Here is a 19,917-nt window from a genome sequence, read left to right on the forward strand (position 1 = left end):
CAGACAACCAGAAACTGAAGTTGTCTTCAGTAAATCCATAGTAAAAAAGACCAAGAAGAGTTCTTTACTCAGAAAGAAATTTATCATAAACAGGAGAACAGAAATGCAGGGAGGAATGAAAAGTAATGAAAAATGGTGAATAGATCTCAGTGAAAAATTACATCATCAGGGACAAGAACATCTAAGAAAATATTAAAGAATAACAACAAAGATGATGGATTTACACTACTAGGTATCAGGTCTTATAAAGCTTTGATTATCAAGACAGTGTGGTACTGGTTAAAGGGCAGGCAAATAGACCAGTGGAAGAGAACAGAAAGTCCAGGGACAGATCATACTATATACAATCATTCAATTTATGACAAGTTGATGCTGTAGCATAGGAGGTGGGGTGGATAAGTGGTCCCAAACCAAATGGTTATCCATATTGAAAAAAATTAATCTTACCTCAGAACATACATAAAATTAATCCGTGTGAATTCTATATCTAAATGTGAAAGGTAAAGCTTTCACAACTTCTAAAAGACAAGATAGGAAAATATTTCCATGAGCTTGGGTTGGCAAAGACACCTAAATAGGACACAAACATACTAATCGTAAAGAAGACTAATAAACTGGATGACATTAAGATTAAGAATTTGTGTTCATCAAAATATATCACTAAGAGAGTGAAAAGATAAAATACAGAATGGGAGAAGATATAAGTAATATATATACCCATACAAGAATTCATATCCAGAATATAAAAATAATTTTTACAAATAGATAATAGGCAGAGACTCCAAGTGGAAAAATGGGCAAAAGACTTGAATAGGCAGTTTATAAAAGAGGATATCAAAATGACCAATAAAAATATAAAAACATGTCCAACTTCTTTGGTCATCAGGGAAATGTAAATTAAAACTAAAATGAGATACCAATATTCACCCACTAGATTGGCTAAAATTAAAAAGCTGATAATACCAAATGTTGGTGAGCATGTGAACCAACTGGAACTCTCAATCACTGCTGGTGGGAATGTAAATTGGTTCAACCACTTAAGAAATCTGTTTGGCAATGCCTACTAAAGCTGACATAAGCAGAGCTTATGACTCAGAAATTTCACCCCTAAGTATGTACTTGATAGTAATTTGAACATATATTCACCAAAATACATCAACTACCTAGAAATAAATCAAAACAGAATATGTGCAAGAATTCTACAAAGAAAATTATAAAACATTTTTGAGAGAAATTAAAGATCTAAGCAAATGCAGGGCTGTACAAAATTTGTGGATTGGAAGACCCTATATATTAAGATGTCAGTTTTCCTTAAACTGATCTACAGATTCAATAAAATTCCAATTAAAAATACCAGAGCAGGTTTGTGCGTATGTGTGTGAAAACTGATAACCTGATTCAGAACTGTATACAAAAATTCAAAGGGATGAAAATAGCTAAGAACAACTATGAAAGGAGAGAGAGGCCTTACTAAGTTATCAAGACATTATAAAGCTATAGTAATTGAGGCAAAGGTGTTTTGGTGAAAAAAAAAATACACAAATGCAAGAGTAAAGAAAGTTTAGAAACAAAAACAGATATATGCAGGCATTTGACTTATTATAAAGGTAATATTGCAGCACAATGTGGGAAAAGATGGACTTTTCAATAACTGATAATGAATCAATTAGCTATCCGTATGAAAAATAAAGGAAGAAAAGGAATATTGATCCTTACCTCACACCATACACAAAATCAACTCCAGATTGGCTATAGATCTAAGTGTGAAAGGTAATAACACTTCTAAAAGACAAGAGAGGGAAATATCTTCATAACCTTGGGGCAGGCTTAGTTACAATAAAGAATATCTGTTCATTAAAAAATACCATTTAGAGGACTTCTAGGCCGTTGAAGACAATGCAAGCTGTGTATTAATTTAGCCACTCCCAAACAAAACAAAATGGCTTTATAGTGGCAAAAATTCTATACAAGATCACACCCTCACCAAAATTGGAGATGGGAAATACCCAAACTGCAAAATCACTGTGAGTAAAGAGAAAAATTAACAAATTCAGCACTGCATTCACTTAGGCTTTTGCTCCACTCATGTCCTGGTGCAAAGCTTGTGGCAAATAAAAGTAGATTGAAAAAATGTGGGAAAAACAGAAGATGGAAGCCATTTAAGAGTGAGGTAGAATAAGTACCAGCAAGAGGAATCTACCCTAAATATGAAGACTAAAAACATAACTGGACATATCAGAACACTTATTATAAAAAAGGGATTTCGAAGTATTCACCAAGAGATGTATAATAATATTCAAAGCAACACTATTCCTAATAGCCAAAAACCAAACACCCAAATGTCATCTTAAATTGTGTATAGTCAAATAGTGGAATACTACATAAAAGTGAAAATAAAAAAATGTCTACATGGGACAGCATAAATTAACCTCACCAACATAATGTCATGTGAAAGAGGCAAGGTCCCAAAGCGTATATACTGTATAATTTCATTTATTTAATATTCAAAAACAGGCCTCTGTAGAGTGATAAAAATCAGAAGAATGGTTACTTTAGGCCAGTGATGGCGAACCTTTTGAGCTCGGCGTGTCAGCATTTTGAAAAACCCTAACTTAACTCTGGTGCCGTGTCACATATAGAAATTTTTTGATCTTTGCAACCATAGAAAAACAAAGATTTATATTTTTGATATTTATTTTATATATTTAAATGCCATTTAACAAAGAAAAATCAACCAAAAAAATGAGTTCGCGTGTCACCTCTGACACGCGTGTCATAGGTTCGCCATCACTGCTTTAGGCTGTAGACATTGAATGGGACAGGGCATGAGGATGGCTTTTGGATTGCTAGTAATTTTCTTTTTTTTTTTTTTTTTTACGTGGGTGGTGGGTATATGGGTGTTCTACTTAAGTAAAAATAATTATTTTTAAAAATCAAAAGTAATCCCAATTCCTTCAGCTGTTCCTCACCTCACATAACTGAGTTATGGCCATATCATCCATCTCACTGCTCCTTTTTCTTACCCCTGAGGCTTCTGTGCTGAAGAAGGAAAAGAACTACAATTTGTTGAGCACCTATTTTGTGTCTGGCACTTTGCAAGATACTTTCTTATGTATTATCTCATCCATAGAAACTTCATGTTCTTTGTCACGGAGCTCCCATGGCAATGACAATGAGATGGGTGCAGCATTTCCTCGGTCATTGGCTCTATGTTGAGAACTAACTAGATTTGTGTTTCCTCCAGTTCTGTTGATTAAGCAGTTGTGGATGGTTGTAGAAGTTCTTGCCAGAAAACATTACAAAACTCTTCCAGATAATGAGCCCGTGCCTTTGATAGAGTGTTAGGGCCGCTTCTGAGGTCCCCACTGAGCCCAAGGTTCTGTGAACATCTCCATCTGGTGCCTGGCCCAGCTCTGTGTCTCAGTAGGGGAACTGTAATGGGAAGATGGCCTTATCGGCAAGGCTGAACCATCACCAGAGAAACCTGGCCAGAATCGCAAATGCTAAGCAGGGAAACAAACCTAGTAGGACTTTGAAAAGTGAAAGCTGACACTGGAAATTACCAGTGTCCACAGAGTCACTTTGAGAGAGTAGAGTGGTGATGGGGAACCTCAACAAGGAGAAAAAGCCAAACCAAGTGCCCAGAAGCTGTCATTGTGAGGCTCAGAAGACTGAGCTCTGAATGTGCTCAGGGAAGCCAGGACTGTACTTGCTCCATCAATGGAAATCCCAATAGGAAGGGACTGATGAATGTGCTGTGGAGGGAGACCATGACCTTATTATTCCTCCTTCCAGAAATCTCCTGGGTGCCAATGAGAGAGCTGGGGACAGCTTGATGCTGGAGACAGGCGTACGGAAGAGGGAACCTCAGAGAATGCATTCCAAGAGGGAATACTGTTCCACCTGATTCTGTGACTTTCTCTCTAAGGAGTCGCCTTTATCCTGGGGATTCCGGAGTTTAGTATTATTATAGTATTATTATAATCGTGTCATACATCTTGCTGTATGTAATTACCCAATACCACATTTACATAGTCAGAGGGCTCATCGTGGAAAGGACACCAGGAGTTCTGTGGTCCAAATCTCTCACCTTCAGTTGAAAATACTGAGCCACAGGGAGAGAGAGAGAGTGACTAGCTGAGGCGGTGGATTAATTGGTGGGAATGCCAGGATTGTGCCAGGTCTCCTGATGACCACACCCGTATGCTCCTACTGTGCCATTTACTAACAGAGGCCTGCTGAGATGTCATGGAAAGGCTGATTTAGGTGCATTCTGCTTCTAAGTGTGTCACAAGTCTAGAGAGATTGCCTGGTAGGCAGGAAGGTGCACCGTGTGGGGAAACTGGCAGTCCTGGCTGAAAGTCCTGGATCTCTCCCTAACCTTCTGGAAGACTGTATCCATTTCCTGGGGCTGCCATAACAAATTTTTACAAACCGGATGGCTTACAACAACAGAAATTTATTCTCTCACATTTCTGGAAACCAGAAGTCTGAAACTAAGGTGTTGGCAGGATTGGTTCCCTCCGGAGGCTCCGAGGGGGAATCCGTTCTGGCCCTCTCCTCGCTCCGCTCCGCTGCCTGCCAGCGATCCTTGCCGCTCTTTGTCTTGCAGATGCAGCACCTCAGTCGCTGTCCCGGCCTTCACGTGGCCTTCTCCGTGCCACAAATCGCCTCTGCCTTTCTTGTATGAGGACACTTGTGATGGGATTTAGGGCCTACCCAGGTAATCATGGATAATCTTATCTCAAGACTGGTAAATTAATTAAGTCTTCATAAGATCATGTTCATAGGTTCCAAGGGTTAGGCCCTGGACGTATCTTTTTAGGGGTCGCTACTCAACCTACTACAGAGACCTTGGGGGTGTCCCTTCTGTGCTTTCGCTTCCCTATATGTAAATAGTGAGGATGGCAAGAGCCCATTGACTTGGAATGGTTGGTTCTACACGAGCTTGTCTTAGGGACACTGGTGGACCCCAAAATACAGGCATCAACCCAGCAGCCTGTGTCTTGATCACCATCCCCAGCATTCATGTAAGATGCAAATTCAAATTCAAGAAACATTTCTCAACTCTCTAGAACTTCTTTTGACCATAGACTTTTGAAGGCTGGTTGGGGAAGCTGACTTGTGGTCAGACCACAAATAGGAATGCTTTATGAACTCCAGGCCCTACACCTGGGGAAAGAGCGTTCAACAAGAGCAAGTATGAAGGATGGGTGAGCTCAGGAAGGGACTTAGGGCCAGGATGAGGGTTGACGATTGAGGTGCTCCCTTCCAGTGCAGAATTTAAGAGGGAGCCAAAACCCTCAGTCGTCAAGATAAATAATATTTTAATAAATAAAAACAAATGCAAAAAAAGTCTCTGATGAAAATATCAACATTTTAAATAAAGAAAAGATTCAATCCTACAATCATGTGACAAATCACATAGCTCACCCTAATCGTGGTCCTGAGAATCTTTTCTTTGATTAAAATTGTGATTTTGGCCGAAACCGGTTTGGCTCAGTGGATAGAGCGTCGGCCTGCGGACTGAAAGGTCCCAGGTTCAATTCCGGTCAAGGGCATGTACCTGGGTTGCGGGCATATCCCCAGTAGATGTGCAGGAGGCAGCTGATTGATGTTTCTCTCTCATCGATGTTTCTAACTCTCTATCTCTCTCCCTTCCTCTCTGTAAAAAATCAATAAAATATATTAAAAAAAAATAAAATTGTGATTTTGTTCATCATGGAATTTTGAATTTTAAAAAATATTTCATTAAATATTTTTTTTAATCTTGATTATTGAGGTTTTTGGCACTCCCTTAGATTTTGCCCTTAGTCCCAGGCATGGAACCTGAGAGTTACAACTGGAGGGGCAGGCTGTTTAGTTTGTACTAGGGATGCTTCCAGGGATGTGGTCACTGACAGAAGGACCTGTGTGGGCCCAGAGGGACTGGTAGGGGACATTAAGGGAGAAATAGTGAGTCCTTTGGTACTGGAAGGATTTCAAAATCTGATGGGAGGCTGGTCTACATGATCTCTAGGAGATCCCTAAGGCCTCTGATTCTAAGAGGCAAAAAGGCTACAGATGTCCCTGTGTAACTTCAATCATCTTGTAACTTCTGGATAATGTAACAAATGCTGCCCCTTGCCTCAAAGACTTTGCCTCCTGGAATTTTGGAAGCAGCCTCAAGCTGGGAGCCTGCCTCTGCTCCCATGGCACTGTTCCATCCTGGGAGGCCCAGGAAGTGGGGTGCCCTCACTGTGGGATGAAATGAACAGCCCAGGAATAGCCCCAAGGTGGCCCATTCACGGGCATAGCAATAGAGGGGTAAGGTCAGCCTCCTCACCAGCCTTCCCTCTTCCTAAATTAGAAATAAAAAACAGAGGTCATTGACCTGGGAAATGATTTGATATAAAGTCAAAATATTTTCTCCGAGGAACACTGCAAAAAATTACCTTCTCAAAATGCATTCCTGTGCACAGCTCACATCTGGGCTTGCCTGCCTGGGGTCACATCCATGCTCCTGAGGATGACAGCTGAGGCCCTTCCCCCGGCATCCATGGCCCTCACCTCCCACTCAGGTTCACAAACTCATGTGTAATCATTTGGTCTTCCTCAAGTTTCTCAGTTTAATTATTATACTGTCTGCCTGCATAGCATTTTTTCCCTTAGTTTTTGTATTTTCCTCAAATTTTATGCTATTTTTAGATTAAAGTATAGGGTATCCTTGCACCAATTATCTTCTAATGAAGTACAAACTTTGACACTTTTAATAATAACACTTGCTGAAATATAGTGAGTTGTTTCTACTCATTACTCAGCATCTCAAATCCTTTTTATATACTCATTGATTTTGGTATAAAAATATTTCTTTCAACCTTTCCTAACCAGAGTATTTTTCTAGGGTCTCTCAGGTGCCAGCATGTTCTAAAGAGTTGTTTACAAAATGTGTCCTAATAATTTGGCATTTTCTTGACAAATCAATAAACCATTCTTATAGAAATGGCTCCAATTGAGATTAAATAATGGATAAAAATAAAACATATATTTTACTTTACATGAAGTTTATTTTTTAAATGAAGCAGAGTCTGTAAGAATTCTGGAGTTGAGTATAGAATTTAACGATCTGAGCTCTGAGAAGACAGAAAAGAATTATGTGCACTGTATCGAATTTTGGCTGGTAGTTAAAATTGAGAGATGAGTGTTACCATCTTCACCAGGGCTGTCATTACCAGATTCTCGATAATGCCTGAGTCCCTCATAGCCCTACTGGACAAGCAAGGCAGGGGTTCAGAACACCTAGTGAGAATATATGGAGGCCCCCAGGACTTAAGCACCCTGCCTAGGTCCTCCTCCCAGTTATGACAGTACTGAAGTATCAGAAACCATGTTAGCCATCTTAAACAATCTGCTATCAATCCTCCTTTTAACCCCAGATGGGGGTATTTTTACTACTATTATACAAAAGATGAAACAGTGGCTCAGAGAACTCAAGTTCAAGATCATAGCTGGTAAGTGACAAAATTGGGGTTCAAACCAGTCTGGTTGATCTGCAGCACATGTTTCCCCAAGTCTACTTGAGAGTCTTTCTTCTCTGGGTTGACAGGAGCATCAGTGTGACTGAGAAACGATATTCCCGGTCTGACAGGCACAGGATAAAACCATAGCAGAGTCTCAGAGGCAACACTTGTAGTTGGTACTGTAAAAGTCACAACTCTACCTCTTACATGTACACTGTGTTATGAGCTTACAAGACACCCTTACCCTATTTGATGCCCCCAGTTTCCTAGCGGGGCATGCAGTGGATGGATGGCTATTCCCATTTAATAGATGTGAAGCTCAGAGAGGTCAAGTGACACACAGTAAAGGGCACGTTTTGCCAACATAATCAGATAAAATGATCAAAGGAGATTTGGGGGCTGAGATGGACAGACAAAGGCACTGACCTTTCCTGAGATGGTCTTGATCTGCTTGGAGCTCAGGGGTTCAAAGTCCACACCCATGTAGCCCTCCATGGCAGCAAGTAGATTCTTCCGGAGACAACGGGATGAGTTGGCCTCTGTATGCACCTGCTCCCACCAGAAAGGCTCATACCAGCCTGGGATGATCCACTGGTATTTGCTGCCGTACATGTTCTCCTCATATGCCTGCAACAGATGGGTTGACCATGAAGGCACCAAGAAGTAAACATTTGTTCAAGGCTTTGTGCTCTGTGAGAGAGGTGTGTATGTTGTGTGTGTTGGGTGAGGGGGAGGTGGCAGGGGCTCAGGCCTTCTCTTATCAGAGGATTTGTTAATTTTTCTATTACATGCTATTTCTCAAAGGATCCAAGATAGTTTATGGATAACATGTATAACAGTATAATTAACACTGAATAAAAATTAAACCATAAGGACCTGAAAAAATATAAATGTTTACAGGAGGTAAAGAGAACAGAACATAGACAAGTTGACCAAATTTCCAATACTACGCATAATAAGTTGTATATTTCACCAGGAACTTCCTGGCAGTCAAAGAAAAAATGGCAATAAGATTATCTGCATAGCTCTCCTTATCATCAAGGAGAAAAAAGACCAGTTTTTCAGGGAAACAAAATGTTTTCTAGACATTAACCCTAAAAAAATGCCTCATATTAGCTAGCATGGTATCAACAGCATCCCTACAACAGATTTCATAAGGCTATTTTTGTATAGCTCTTTACTAAAAGCCAAGATCAAAATCTTAAAACACAACCCAGAGGGAGCAATTTTGCAAGGGGCCAGGAAAATTTAGTCTAAGTGTGCAATTTATATAAGATGCCTCTTGGCAAACTGAGCAGTCTCTCTGAATCTTTACTCAAAGTTTGGTGTGCATAAATCCAATCCTAAAAAAAGTCCCTTACATTTGTATGCTTTACATACATCTTATTTGTCATTCATGTTCATCCTTTGAGGTGGTCAGAGCAGAATTTATTATCCTCATTTTTGAAATGAGGAAACTAAAAATCAGAGACAGAAAGTCACTTTCTCAAGGTCACACAGCCTGGGAGAAAAGTCAGCCCAGAACCTAGGTCTGCTGACTATTATGCTGCAAAACCACACTGCCTTCCTACCATTAAAAAAAAAAAAAAATCAACAGACTGTTCTACTGGATCTCTATTTGGCTTTGGTGTTTGTTTGTTGTTGGTTTCTTTTTTTTTAATATTTTATTGATTTTTCACAGAGAAGAAGGGAGAGGGACAGAGAGCTAGAAACATCAATGAGAGAGATTGATCAGCTGCCTCCTGCACGCCCCCTACTGGGATGTGCCCGCAACCAAGGTACATGCCCTTGACCAGAATCGAACCTGGGACCCTTCAGTCTGCAGGCCAATGCTCCATCCACTGAGCCAAACCGGTTCGGCTGTTGGTTTTTTGTTGTTGTTGTTACTTTTTAATCCTTACCCGAGAATATTTTTCCATTGATTATAGAAAGAATGAGAGAGAGAGGGAGAGACAGAGAGAAATATCAACGGGAGAGAAACACATTGATTGGTTGCCTCCTGCACACACCCTGACCAGAGCCCAGGCTGGAGAGGAGACTGCAACCAAGGTACATACCCTTGACCGGAATCGAACCCAGGATCCATTGGTCCACAGGCAAATGCTCTATCCACTGAGCCAAACCAGTTAGGGCAGCTTTGGTTCTCATTGTGATAATTTTAGATTAGGAAAAGCATACTTTTTGATAGGTTAGATCAGCGGTTCTCAACCTGTGGGTTGCAACCCCTTTGGCAGTCGAATGACCCTTTCACAGGGGTCGCCTAAGACCACCCTGCATATCAGATATTTACATTACGATTCATAACAGTAGAAACATCACAGTTATGAAGTAGCAACGAAAATAATTTTATGGTTGGGTCACAACATGAGGAACTATATTTAAAGGGTCAGAAGGTTGAGAACCACTGGGTTAGATGCACCCAGAAAATGCTACTATGTGGGAATGTCATGTGCCATCAAAATTGGGTCCAGAATGAAGTTTCTAAGTAGATTCAAAGTCCATTTTTTTGAAATTCCCCTCCATTTTTAGCAAAATAAAACAAAACAAAACTTTTGGGAAGCCTTCTCAATCTTAACAGGTTGAGGCAAGAAGACAGCCCCACTTACTAGGAATGTACGTTAAATAAGAGCCCATAGATACAGAGCAAGGACAGGAGGGCTTCTAGTCCGATAGTCATTACTCTCCGAGGACAGAGCCCATGTGGTAACTGAGAGGCAGCACCGAGCATGAAGCCAGGAGCCTCGCAGTGAAAGCTCTTGGACCTGCTACCGTCCATTAGGAGTTGCTCCTTGTGAGTGAATTTTCCAGAAAACAGAACTTTAGTCCATTTGAGTGACACCACACTTTGTTTAGAACATTAGTCAATTTTATGAAGACAAAAAATTGTCTACTTGACTTTCTGGGGGAAAAAAAGATTATAGTCAAGATTCTTTGCCCTTCACCAGCTCTTAACTAGCAAACAACACCTTGGGCCTCGCATTTCTCATCTACAGCCTGTGGAAAGCATAGCCCATATCACTGGGTTGGTGTAAGAATTAAATGAGATAGTCTGTGTACCAGGCCTGTCCAACACTGCACTCAGGAACATTGAGCTGCTCCTTCTCGTTCCCTTGTCCTCTGGGTAACTCATAGTTTCATTGTGAACATTAGTCATTATTATGGGCCATGGATGGTGATGCTCATGGGAATAAAGAAAACCGGTCCAAATACCAAATGGCCCTGGGCTGTTTAACTTGGAGTTTAGGATCCACTTTTTTTTTTTATTATTATTATTAGTTAAGGTATTACAAATGTGTCCTCATCCCCCCTTTAACCCCCAACCTCCCCCCCCCCACACACACAAACTCATGCTCCCATCCCCCCATTGTCCATGTCCATTGGTTTGGCTTATATACATGTATACAAGTCCTTCTGTTGATCTCTTCCCCTTACCCCCGCCCTCCCCTACTTTCCTTCTGGGGATTGATAGCCTGATCGCTGTTTCTCAGTCTTTGGGTCTGTCCCTTTTCATCAGTCTATGTTGTTCTCTATAATCCACAAATGAGTGAGATCATGTGGTATTTATCTTTCTCTGACTGGCTTATTTCACTTAGCATAATGCTCTCCAGTTCCATCCATGCCGTTGCAAATGGTAAGAGTTCCTTCCTTTTTACAGCAGCATAGTATTCCATTGTGTAGATGTACCACAGTTTTCTAATCCACTCATCTGCTGATGGGCACTTAGGCTGTTTCCAAATCTTAGCTATGGTGAATTGTGCTGCTATGAACATAGGGGTGCATATATCCTTTCTAATCGGCGTTTCTGGTTTCTTGGGATATATTCCTAGGAGTGGGATCACAGGGTCAAATGGGAGTTCCATTTTTAGTCTTCTGAGGTAGCTCCATACTGTTCTAGGATCCACTTTTTATGGCTTTGTCTTCTTTCTAGCTGTCAGATCTAGATAGTCACTTTTCACTGTCGTCAAGTCCCTCTTGCTGATGCTTTTAGACTGGTATGGGCTTGGAATGCAGGGACTATTAAACATATGTATAGAGCAAAAGTAAATAGGTTTGGTGAGGGTCTAAAAGGGAGGTAGACTGGACTTAAATATATCACCCACTGTAAAGCAACTATGGAGAAGCCGCTGGGACTCCCACGTTCAAAAGAGCTGAGGTTGTTGGATATGTGAGCTCTAAGTAGCTACTGGTATGCTTTGCTGTCTCCTTTGCCAGATGGGGAGTTCTTGGAGGGTGGTGTCTGCTCCTCCCAGGGTCCTCAGTACTTAGCATGGTGCCTTGTGTACAGAGGTTACCCAACAAATGTGGAGTGACTGAATGAACACATTTCCCGTTTACTTGGTCACCTGGGTTTTCATTTTCTCTGCCTCTGGTAAGAATGTGGTCTCAAGACCTCGAGCCACCAAATGGGCCCTGCCATATGGCAACGGGCAGTCCTAAGCTCACCTTCTTTAGTCCCATGAACTGCTTTGGTTCCTATTAACTATAGACAGGGAACCATGATGAGAAATTTTTTTAAAATCCCATTTATTATTTTATTAATCTTCCTTTTGCCTCCTCTCCTCCCCATACACAAAGAACATCCTATATAATAAAAGGCTAGTATGCAAATAGACCAAACGGCAGAACAACCAAACAACTGATTGCTATGACGTGTGCTGACCACCAGGGGGCAGAACATGGAAGGCATTGGCTGCGACAGGATTGTGGAGCAGGTGAGCAGGCGCACCAGACCAAGGCAGGGCACCAGTCACTATCATCAGGGCGAGCCTCTGGTGGTTACTGAAAATTCTTTGCTCCCGCATGCTGCAGTCCTGCCTGGCGCTTGCACTTATTGCCAGCATGGGCTCTGCTCGCACCCGCAGCCAGCCCTGGAGCTGCTACTTGCACCTGCTGCCGGTGCCCGGCGCTGGTCCAGATCATTCGGCGCTATCAGCGGGTGGAGCTGTGGGGGTGTGATGGGGCTGCCTGCAGACAGGGGACCGGGGGCTGCAGCGGGAGGGGTTAGGGGAGAGGGGCGCGGAAGATGGGCCGAGACCTGCCCCTGTGCCTACCGCAGCCTCATGGCCCACAGTTCCTTTCAAGGTGCATGAATTCGTGCACTGGCCCCTAGTTTCCCTATAATATCTAGTTTACTAAAATACTGTTAGAAATGCTCACATCAGTAAAGCAGTTAATAGTTGGAATGATGGTCTCCCTTCAGTGGCCTTATTTAAGCCTCTTGAGAACTCTATGAGGTTGACGGGTCAGAGATCATTGCTTCTATTTTAGAGGTGAGGCAGCCAGGGATTAAAGATACAAATTGACCTGCCCGAGGTCACACAGCTGGCAGAGCTAAAACCAGAACCCAGGTCAGAGTGCTGGAGAATTGACACCAGACCATCAAGGAGGGAGAAGACAAAAGCACCATGCTATGCTTGGACTGTGCTGGAGCCAAAATGAACATTTTGCCACAGGGCTATAAATAGGCCTTACATTTGCTGGAGCCTGCTCGCCCACTGGGTGGCAGTTCCAATCTCAAGAACACAGCAACATGCTGCAAAGTTTGCACTGCGGCATTTGGATGGCAGGGACACAGTGTTTCCATGCAGCATGTGCTCTGTCCCCGACATGGGCAGGAAGGCTCTCTCTGTGGGTCTCTGCTCTGAGCAGCAAACCCCACCCCTCCATCACACACCCCAGTCGTGATCCATTGTGAAGACACCGAGTACACTCCCCTCAGGACCTTCCAGACCTGCCAGAAAACTCCTTCCTAACCAGATAAGACTGAACGGCTGGAGGGCAGATCCATCTGAGAGTCTGACACATGGAATAAACATCCACCCTAGACCTCTGAGAAACTCCTGCATGAACAAAGCAGCCAGCAAAGACGCTAAGGGAAGGCCCATCTGAAAGTATCAAAATCCAATCAAAGGAAAGAGAAGAGTGGGGTGAGAAAGTAGGGTGGTGTCCCATGCCATGTGGAAGGCAGGCAGCCTGGGGCTCTGGGTCAAGAGAGAGACAGCCACGCCATCTGTTCTGAAGCGAAGCCACGGCTGGAAATGCTACTCAGAAAACAATCCCAGTGCATGGCACACAGTGGAATCACAGTCATGCCTGAGCTCCAGTTTGGCTCAAATCAGAACATGAGGTTTACAGTATCTGCATTTCTTGCAAATATGAGGTGGCCAGTGCTCAGTGCGGTGCCTATACTGACCATTTTTATTACAATTTATATTTCTTGGAGTTATTACCCACCATGTGCCAGCTGCTTTCAAGACCTGGGGATATTGGAGGGGGCAGGGAAAGCAGCCTTTTCCCTAAAAGAGATCACATCTCCAATTATTTTCCTTTCCAAAATGGGTCATTTCTGGACCCTACGTGGTAAATGTATAAGGTTTTATGATTTTTGAAGTAAAATGTATTAAATCAATTTGCTGTCTTTAAAATTTTTCTCATGTTCCTCCTTAGGTTTTCATATGAAATGACCACTCGTTATCCCTAACAGATACATAAGATGCTTAATACAACCTTGTAAAGTCCATCAGTTAGTAAACTCTCCAGTACACTGGCAGTCCTTTAGACACCTGAGACCTTCCATGACAAACTAAAAAAGATCCCTGACATTTACTGGGCTCCCTATATGCATCAGGTGCTGTGCAGTGTTTTTGCTCATTTATCTTCACAACAATGTTATGACACAGCTGTTATTATTATCTCCACTTTACAGGTGAGAAAACAGGCTCAGAAAGTGACAACAAGACCAAATTCAGTAACCAAGCAGTAGAGCAAGGGTTCAAGTCCAAGCAGACAGACTCCAGAGCTCTCAGCTCCACCCAGGATCTCCTGAAATGTCAGCCTCATAGCTTCTCCTTCCTCCCTGGGATTTTGGGAGATGATCAGGCAGTTCTCACTTTGCCCCTGGGCCCTCAGGATGAAATATCGCTGTGCAACTGTGGCTTCCAGCCACTGCTCTCTCCTTGCTTCCAGCCTCTTCAGTTCCTGCATCTGTTCTGAAACAGGCACCAGGAGCTGAGCTGGACATCCTAGGCAGAGTCTGTCCCGCACAGAGCAGGGGGACCACCCATCCTGAGTGTGGACATGCAGTCTGGTCACCTTGCCTCCTTTGGCAGCTGTGCATACACTGGTGACTCATAGTAACCTTGAAGTCAACAAGGACCCCAATGTTTCTTTTGCTCTCAACACACAGTACTCCTCAGTTATGCCTCTACCACCCTGGACTTAGGCGGCTTGATTTGTTCTACTATAGCCTATTGTTAGGACAATTAAATTTAATCTTCTTGGATTTAATCAAATGTTCCAGACTGTTAAGGTTCTTTGCACCCCAACTCTGTCATCCCACATATATCACAACTTCTAAAATTCCTACATGCCTGCTTTTTATAATTTGTCCAAGTTACTGACAAAAGTTCAAGGAAATAGAGGCCTGTGGCCCAACACTAGAGACTACACCCAGAATAAGCTCAGTCTAAGACGAAGAGCCTATTGGGTCGATGATGACTCACATCACTGGGTTCTCATTCTGCTGACTTTTCTCCTGACTCAGGGCAGACCCGGGGGAGCCAGGGCCTCAAGATGGAAAGACTGAGTTCCTGTGTTAGAACTCCTATACATACTGAGGTTAGAACCTCATACAGAAAGAGGATTCAATGGGCAACAGGTGAATAGACATGAACCTCAGCTCTGCCATGAACTGGCAAATGGCTTTTGAAAAGCCCCTGTTGCTCTCTGGGCCTCTATTTCCTCATCTGTAAAATGAGCTCATGATAGTTGCTTCATGTGGTTATTGGAAAGATTCAATGAGATAAGGTATAAAAAAGTACTTTGTCACCTGTCACACACCAGACAATTGTAAAGGATTCAGGGGTTGATAATGCATAGTTGACAGTTAACTCTAAAGCTAAGACCCTGAGCCCTGCTTACAGGGCAGGGCGGGGTCTGAGGCAGCTCCGCCTTGCCCCGTACGTGGTATCTCCCTCTGCACACTGCACACTGCAGGCCTCTGCTGAGCATGGCTGCGTCGAGGGGACTCAGGATCAGCAGACGGGGCTTACACACCAGGTTAGGCCGTGGATTTGGTAAACGACGGCCACTGGTTCCTTCTGTGATGGCATTGTTCTGAGCCCTGGGGTTTAGCTCCATGAAAAGAAGAAAGAACAGTGAGAGTAACACTTTTGCTTCCAGACTCCAATCCTAGGACCTCACTCACCAATCAGGCAGTGAGAATGAGTCGGAGAAAAAAACATTGTGAAATTTCCCAAAGACACAAAGACGTGATCAAAGTTTTACTTACACAACAGAACACTTTTGCTGCCATATGCTGGTCAAACTGGCCCAGGATGATCCTCACGTCATTGCCCTGTGGACAGAAGGACAGGTATGTAAAGGTGAGTGGATGATGGCACACCCTACAGCAGTGATGGCGAACCTTTTGAGCTCAGCGTGTCAGCATTTTGAAAAACCCTAACTTAACTCTGGTGCCGTGTCACATATAGAAATTTTTTGATATTTGCAACCATAGTAAAACAAAGACTTATATATTTAAATGCCATTTAACAAAGAAAAATCAACCAAAAAAATGAGTTTGTGTGTCACCTCTGACACGCGTGTCATAGGTTTGCCATCACTGCCCTAGAGTGCTTGAGGCTATGGGCAGAGAATGTTTGTGCACCCCAGGCTCCAAGCCAAGAGCTCTGCCTGAGCAGGGCAGGCAGGGAAACCTCAGATACTCTGGCCCTCTTTGGGGCCAGTTTTCCCTTGGTTCCTGCTGTCAGCCCTCCCTGGTCTCTGGGCAAGCCGTAGGATCAGTCTGCACAGGCTGGAGGCTAAAGCTGACAGCTCTAAGGGGCCTTGGCCTCTCCCCTGCTCTTCTCCAAACTCTGCAGGGTGCAGAGACAGTGTCTAATCTTCTGCACTGTACATGCAGGGAAACTGAGGCCAGAGGAGGGAAGGGAGCTTCCTAGGTCCCCAGGATGGTGTCTGCACAAATGAGATATGAGACCCAGCTGAGCTGCCCCTGCCACTTATTCTAGACTTTTCTACCTTCCTGGAATCCACAAAGCTTCCCAATCAAGTTTCAGAGTCTGAGTTCTGAGCTTTGTTCAAATATCAGCTCTACCAACAGGCTTTAAGGGTGGCCTCAGGTGGCACCTTTTTTCCATTGTAGCCTCAATTTCCTGATCTGCAAATTGTGGATAATGGTGATACCTGCTTTACAGGGTTGCTGGGGGGCACTAAATGAGATAATCCTTATGAAGTGCTTAACTCAGCTCCTGTCCAATAAATACTATCTAGTATTATAACCTTCCCCTGGCCCATCTTCATTTCAAAGGAAAATCTATATTCGAATGCTCTATAAGTGGTTATTTATTTTCTCATTATTTCAACGTGGTTAATAGGTATAAGTTGTACAACAGCTTCTGTGACTCATTTATTAATTCAACAAACATTTACTCTCTGATGATCCCTCTCAGGTCAGGGTAAGGGGCTCTTGGTTGCTTTCCAGGGGGTGAGGACCCAGGCTGGGCCCTATCCCATGGAGAACAGGCTGAAGGGGGCCGTGCTGTGCAGCCACCAGACCAGCTGGGTCCTGGCCTGCATGCCCACCCCCTCCCCCGTCACTTCCTGCCTTCTGCAGTGAGGCACAGCCTTGCAGGTGGTGCTACCTTCCCGCTGTTCATCCTGTACTCTCCAACAGGCCTCAAGACCCTTTGAAGCATAAAGAAGAGAAGCATGCTTTTAAATATCAGTTTTTAGCATCTTTCAAAATTGGAAAGTGCTGACTGGGAGGCCATTTTACTCATCATGTACTTTAGCAAAATAAAAAAGGCTTGGATTCTAAAATCATCCTTCGTTTGCAAGCAAGAATGGAAAGAAGAAAAAAAAAACCCACTTGCTCTGAAAGGACTTTAAAAGATCATTAACAGAGCAGTTGAAGGAAGGCCAGCCTTTGTCGTCACCATGTCTGCGATGCTATAAAAAGTTGTAAGCCGCTTCCGTTCTGTGGACATGCTCCCAGGCACACTCGAGGGTCTTTATGCTTGTTGTGGAAATCTTTTAGCATTTCTTGTTGCTAACAGTATCTGTCCAGCAAACATTTATGGAACATCTACTTGTGCCAAACCCTGTGTTGCTAAACATGATATAGTAGAAACAGCTTATTGGATTTTGCAATTAGAGAGACCTTGGTTCAGATCCCAGCTCCACCACTGACCAGCTGCAAGATCCTTAGTCTTACTCTCCTGAAGCCTCAATTTCCCCATCTCTGAAGAAGAGATACTGCAGGTGGCTGTAGGGTTCATGATATGAAACCCACCTATTGGCTTCCATGATGTTCTCTCCTGATTCCCTCCTACCTCCTGGTCACTCCCACTCAGAATCAGTTCCTCATCTTTCTGTCCATCCCTAAATGCTGGTGTTCCCCTCAGTTCTGCCCTCATCACTTTCCCTGGGCAACCTCACTCATGACCCCAGATACCAAGCCCGCCCACACTGTGTGTTGTGAATTCCAAAATCTCTCAGTCCAACCCAGATACTTTTTTCCAGCTGCCGACTGGATACCTCCTCGGGTTCTCCCAGGCACCTCAAGCTCACTATGTCCCCAAATGGACTCATCATCTTTCCCAACAAGCCCCTTCCTCCTCCTGTGCTGTCCCGCTCTGAGACTGGTATCACCAACCACCCCCACCCCCCAACCCCAGCTGGGAAACTTGGCAGTCATCTTAGATTCACTCCTCTTTCTTCATCCAAGCCATAACCAGGGCCTGTTGGTTCTGTCTGCTCATAGCTCCCAATTATCCCTGTCCTCCAGCCCCACAGCCCTGGGTTTAGCCACCATCATTCCCTACTCGGTGAACCACAGCAGCCTCCCCGCCGGACCCCTCCCTTTAGTCCTGTCCCACCCTCCGTAGTCTCCACAGAATCAATGAAGGGATCATTCCAAGATTCAAAAGTGATCATATAAAACCTTTTCACGGCTCCCTGAGCTTTATAGGGCAATCTCTGAGCTCTTCAGTAGAGCACTCAAGATTCTTTACCAACTAACTCCTGTGTACTTCTCAATCACATTTCTCACTAGTCCTCACTTTTCACTCCTCCTCCATAGCAGCGAGAATGAACTACCTGCAGGTCTGCTATTAGTTCGTCTGTTCAGTCATTCATTTTCCCACTCTATCCCCCTTTCTTTCTGTAAGCTCATCCCTCTAGAAAGTCTTTCCCTTCAACCCCACTCATTCGGCCTGGATAGTGGCTACTCACCCTTCATGCCTTAGCTCAGGCACCCCTACTTGGAGAGGCCATCTCTGTCCCATCAGTCTTGGTGGCCATTTAGTCCTCCGTGGGCCCAGAGCACTCTATCATGGCACAAGACCACTTACCTGTCCATCTTTCTCACTGGACTGAGGGTAACTTGATTCATCTCTGGGTTCCTAACTCTAAGCACAGGTCATAGCATAAATATCAAAACATAGGTATTGGATGCATGATGAAGTGAATAAATGCTGTACGAAGCATCAAGCACAAAGCCTGGCCCATACTAGTTATTCAACAGCTGGTATCACCATTGCACTTCTATCCTGTTAGCCGAGGGCCTGATTGGGTTCACCATGTCCATTTCTTGAATGGACCAAGGGACCCACATCTTCATAGCTGACCACCTGCTGTCAGATAAATAACCAGCTCTGCCATTTGTGGACCATTTACTGTCTCTGTTGCCTTGACAACCAAGTTAGATGGATTGCTTGGTCTGTGCTCCTAGACTCTTAGGACTAGATGGGGTCCAAGGGATCCGTGACCTGGTTAACCTCTTCCCAAAGAGGCAAAAGACTTCCACCAAGACTGCAAAGCACCCCGAAACCGATGGTCTTACGTTGGTGCTCCCTGACCATCAGAGTACCTTGAGAAAAGATCCTATCCAGAGCCGGTCTATGCTTGATACCGGGAGATATTCACACTCATTCTGTCTCTAGAGCAGGGGTGTGCAAACTTTTTGACTCAAGGACCACAATGGGTTCTTAAACTGGACCGGAGGGCCGGAACAAAAGCATGGATGGAGTGTTTGTGTGAACTAATATAAATTCAAAGTAAACATCATTACATAAAAGGGTACGGTCTTTTTTTTTTTTTTTTTAGTTTTATTCATTTCACATGGGCCGGATCCGGCCTGTGGGCCATAGTTTGCCCACGGCTGCTCTAGACGGTGAGTAAGAGAGGGTAAGATGCTCTGAAGCCTGGGAGGAAAGAGAACAAGCCAGCACCCAGTGCAGCCGGAACCTGGGATCCCGGGGCCGAGGAGAGGACAAAAGGAGATGCGACCCGGCTGGGATCCTTACTGGGGGCCTGGAGAGCAGTATGAAGAGTATGAGGTATTTCTCAAAGTAGGGTAGGTGCACGAGGAGTGGTCCTATGAGTATGAAAGGCATGA

General features: G+C 43.8%; 1 protein-coding gene across 1 annotated transcript in view; it reads right to left on the reverse strand.

Moving 5' to 3' along the window:
- GABBR2 (gamma-aminobutyric acid type B receptor subunit 2) overlaps positions 1-19,917 on the reverse strand; it is a 312,072-nt gene that overhangs the window by 129,851 nt on the left and 162,304 nt on the right. The window contains exons 5-6 of the mRNA XM_081103760.1: positions 15,790-15,855; positions 7,926-8,126 (exon numbers count right to left, since the gene is read on the reverse strand). Of these exons, the coding sequence (XP_080959886.1) occupies positions 7,926-8,126; positions 15,790-15,855 (267 nt within the window). The remainder of the gene's footprint in view (positions 1-7,925; positions 8,127-15,789; positions 15,856-19,917) is intronic.

This window comes from Myotis nattereri (genome assembly GCF_964212035.1).
Source record: "Myotis nattereri genome assembly, chromosome: 12".
NCBI classification, from domain to species: Eukaryota; Metazoa; Chordata; class Mammalia; order Chiroptera; family Vespertilionidae; genus Myotis; species Myotis nattereri.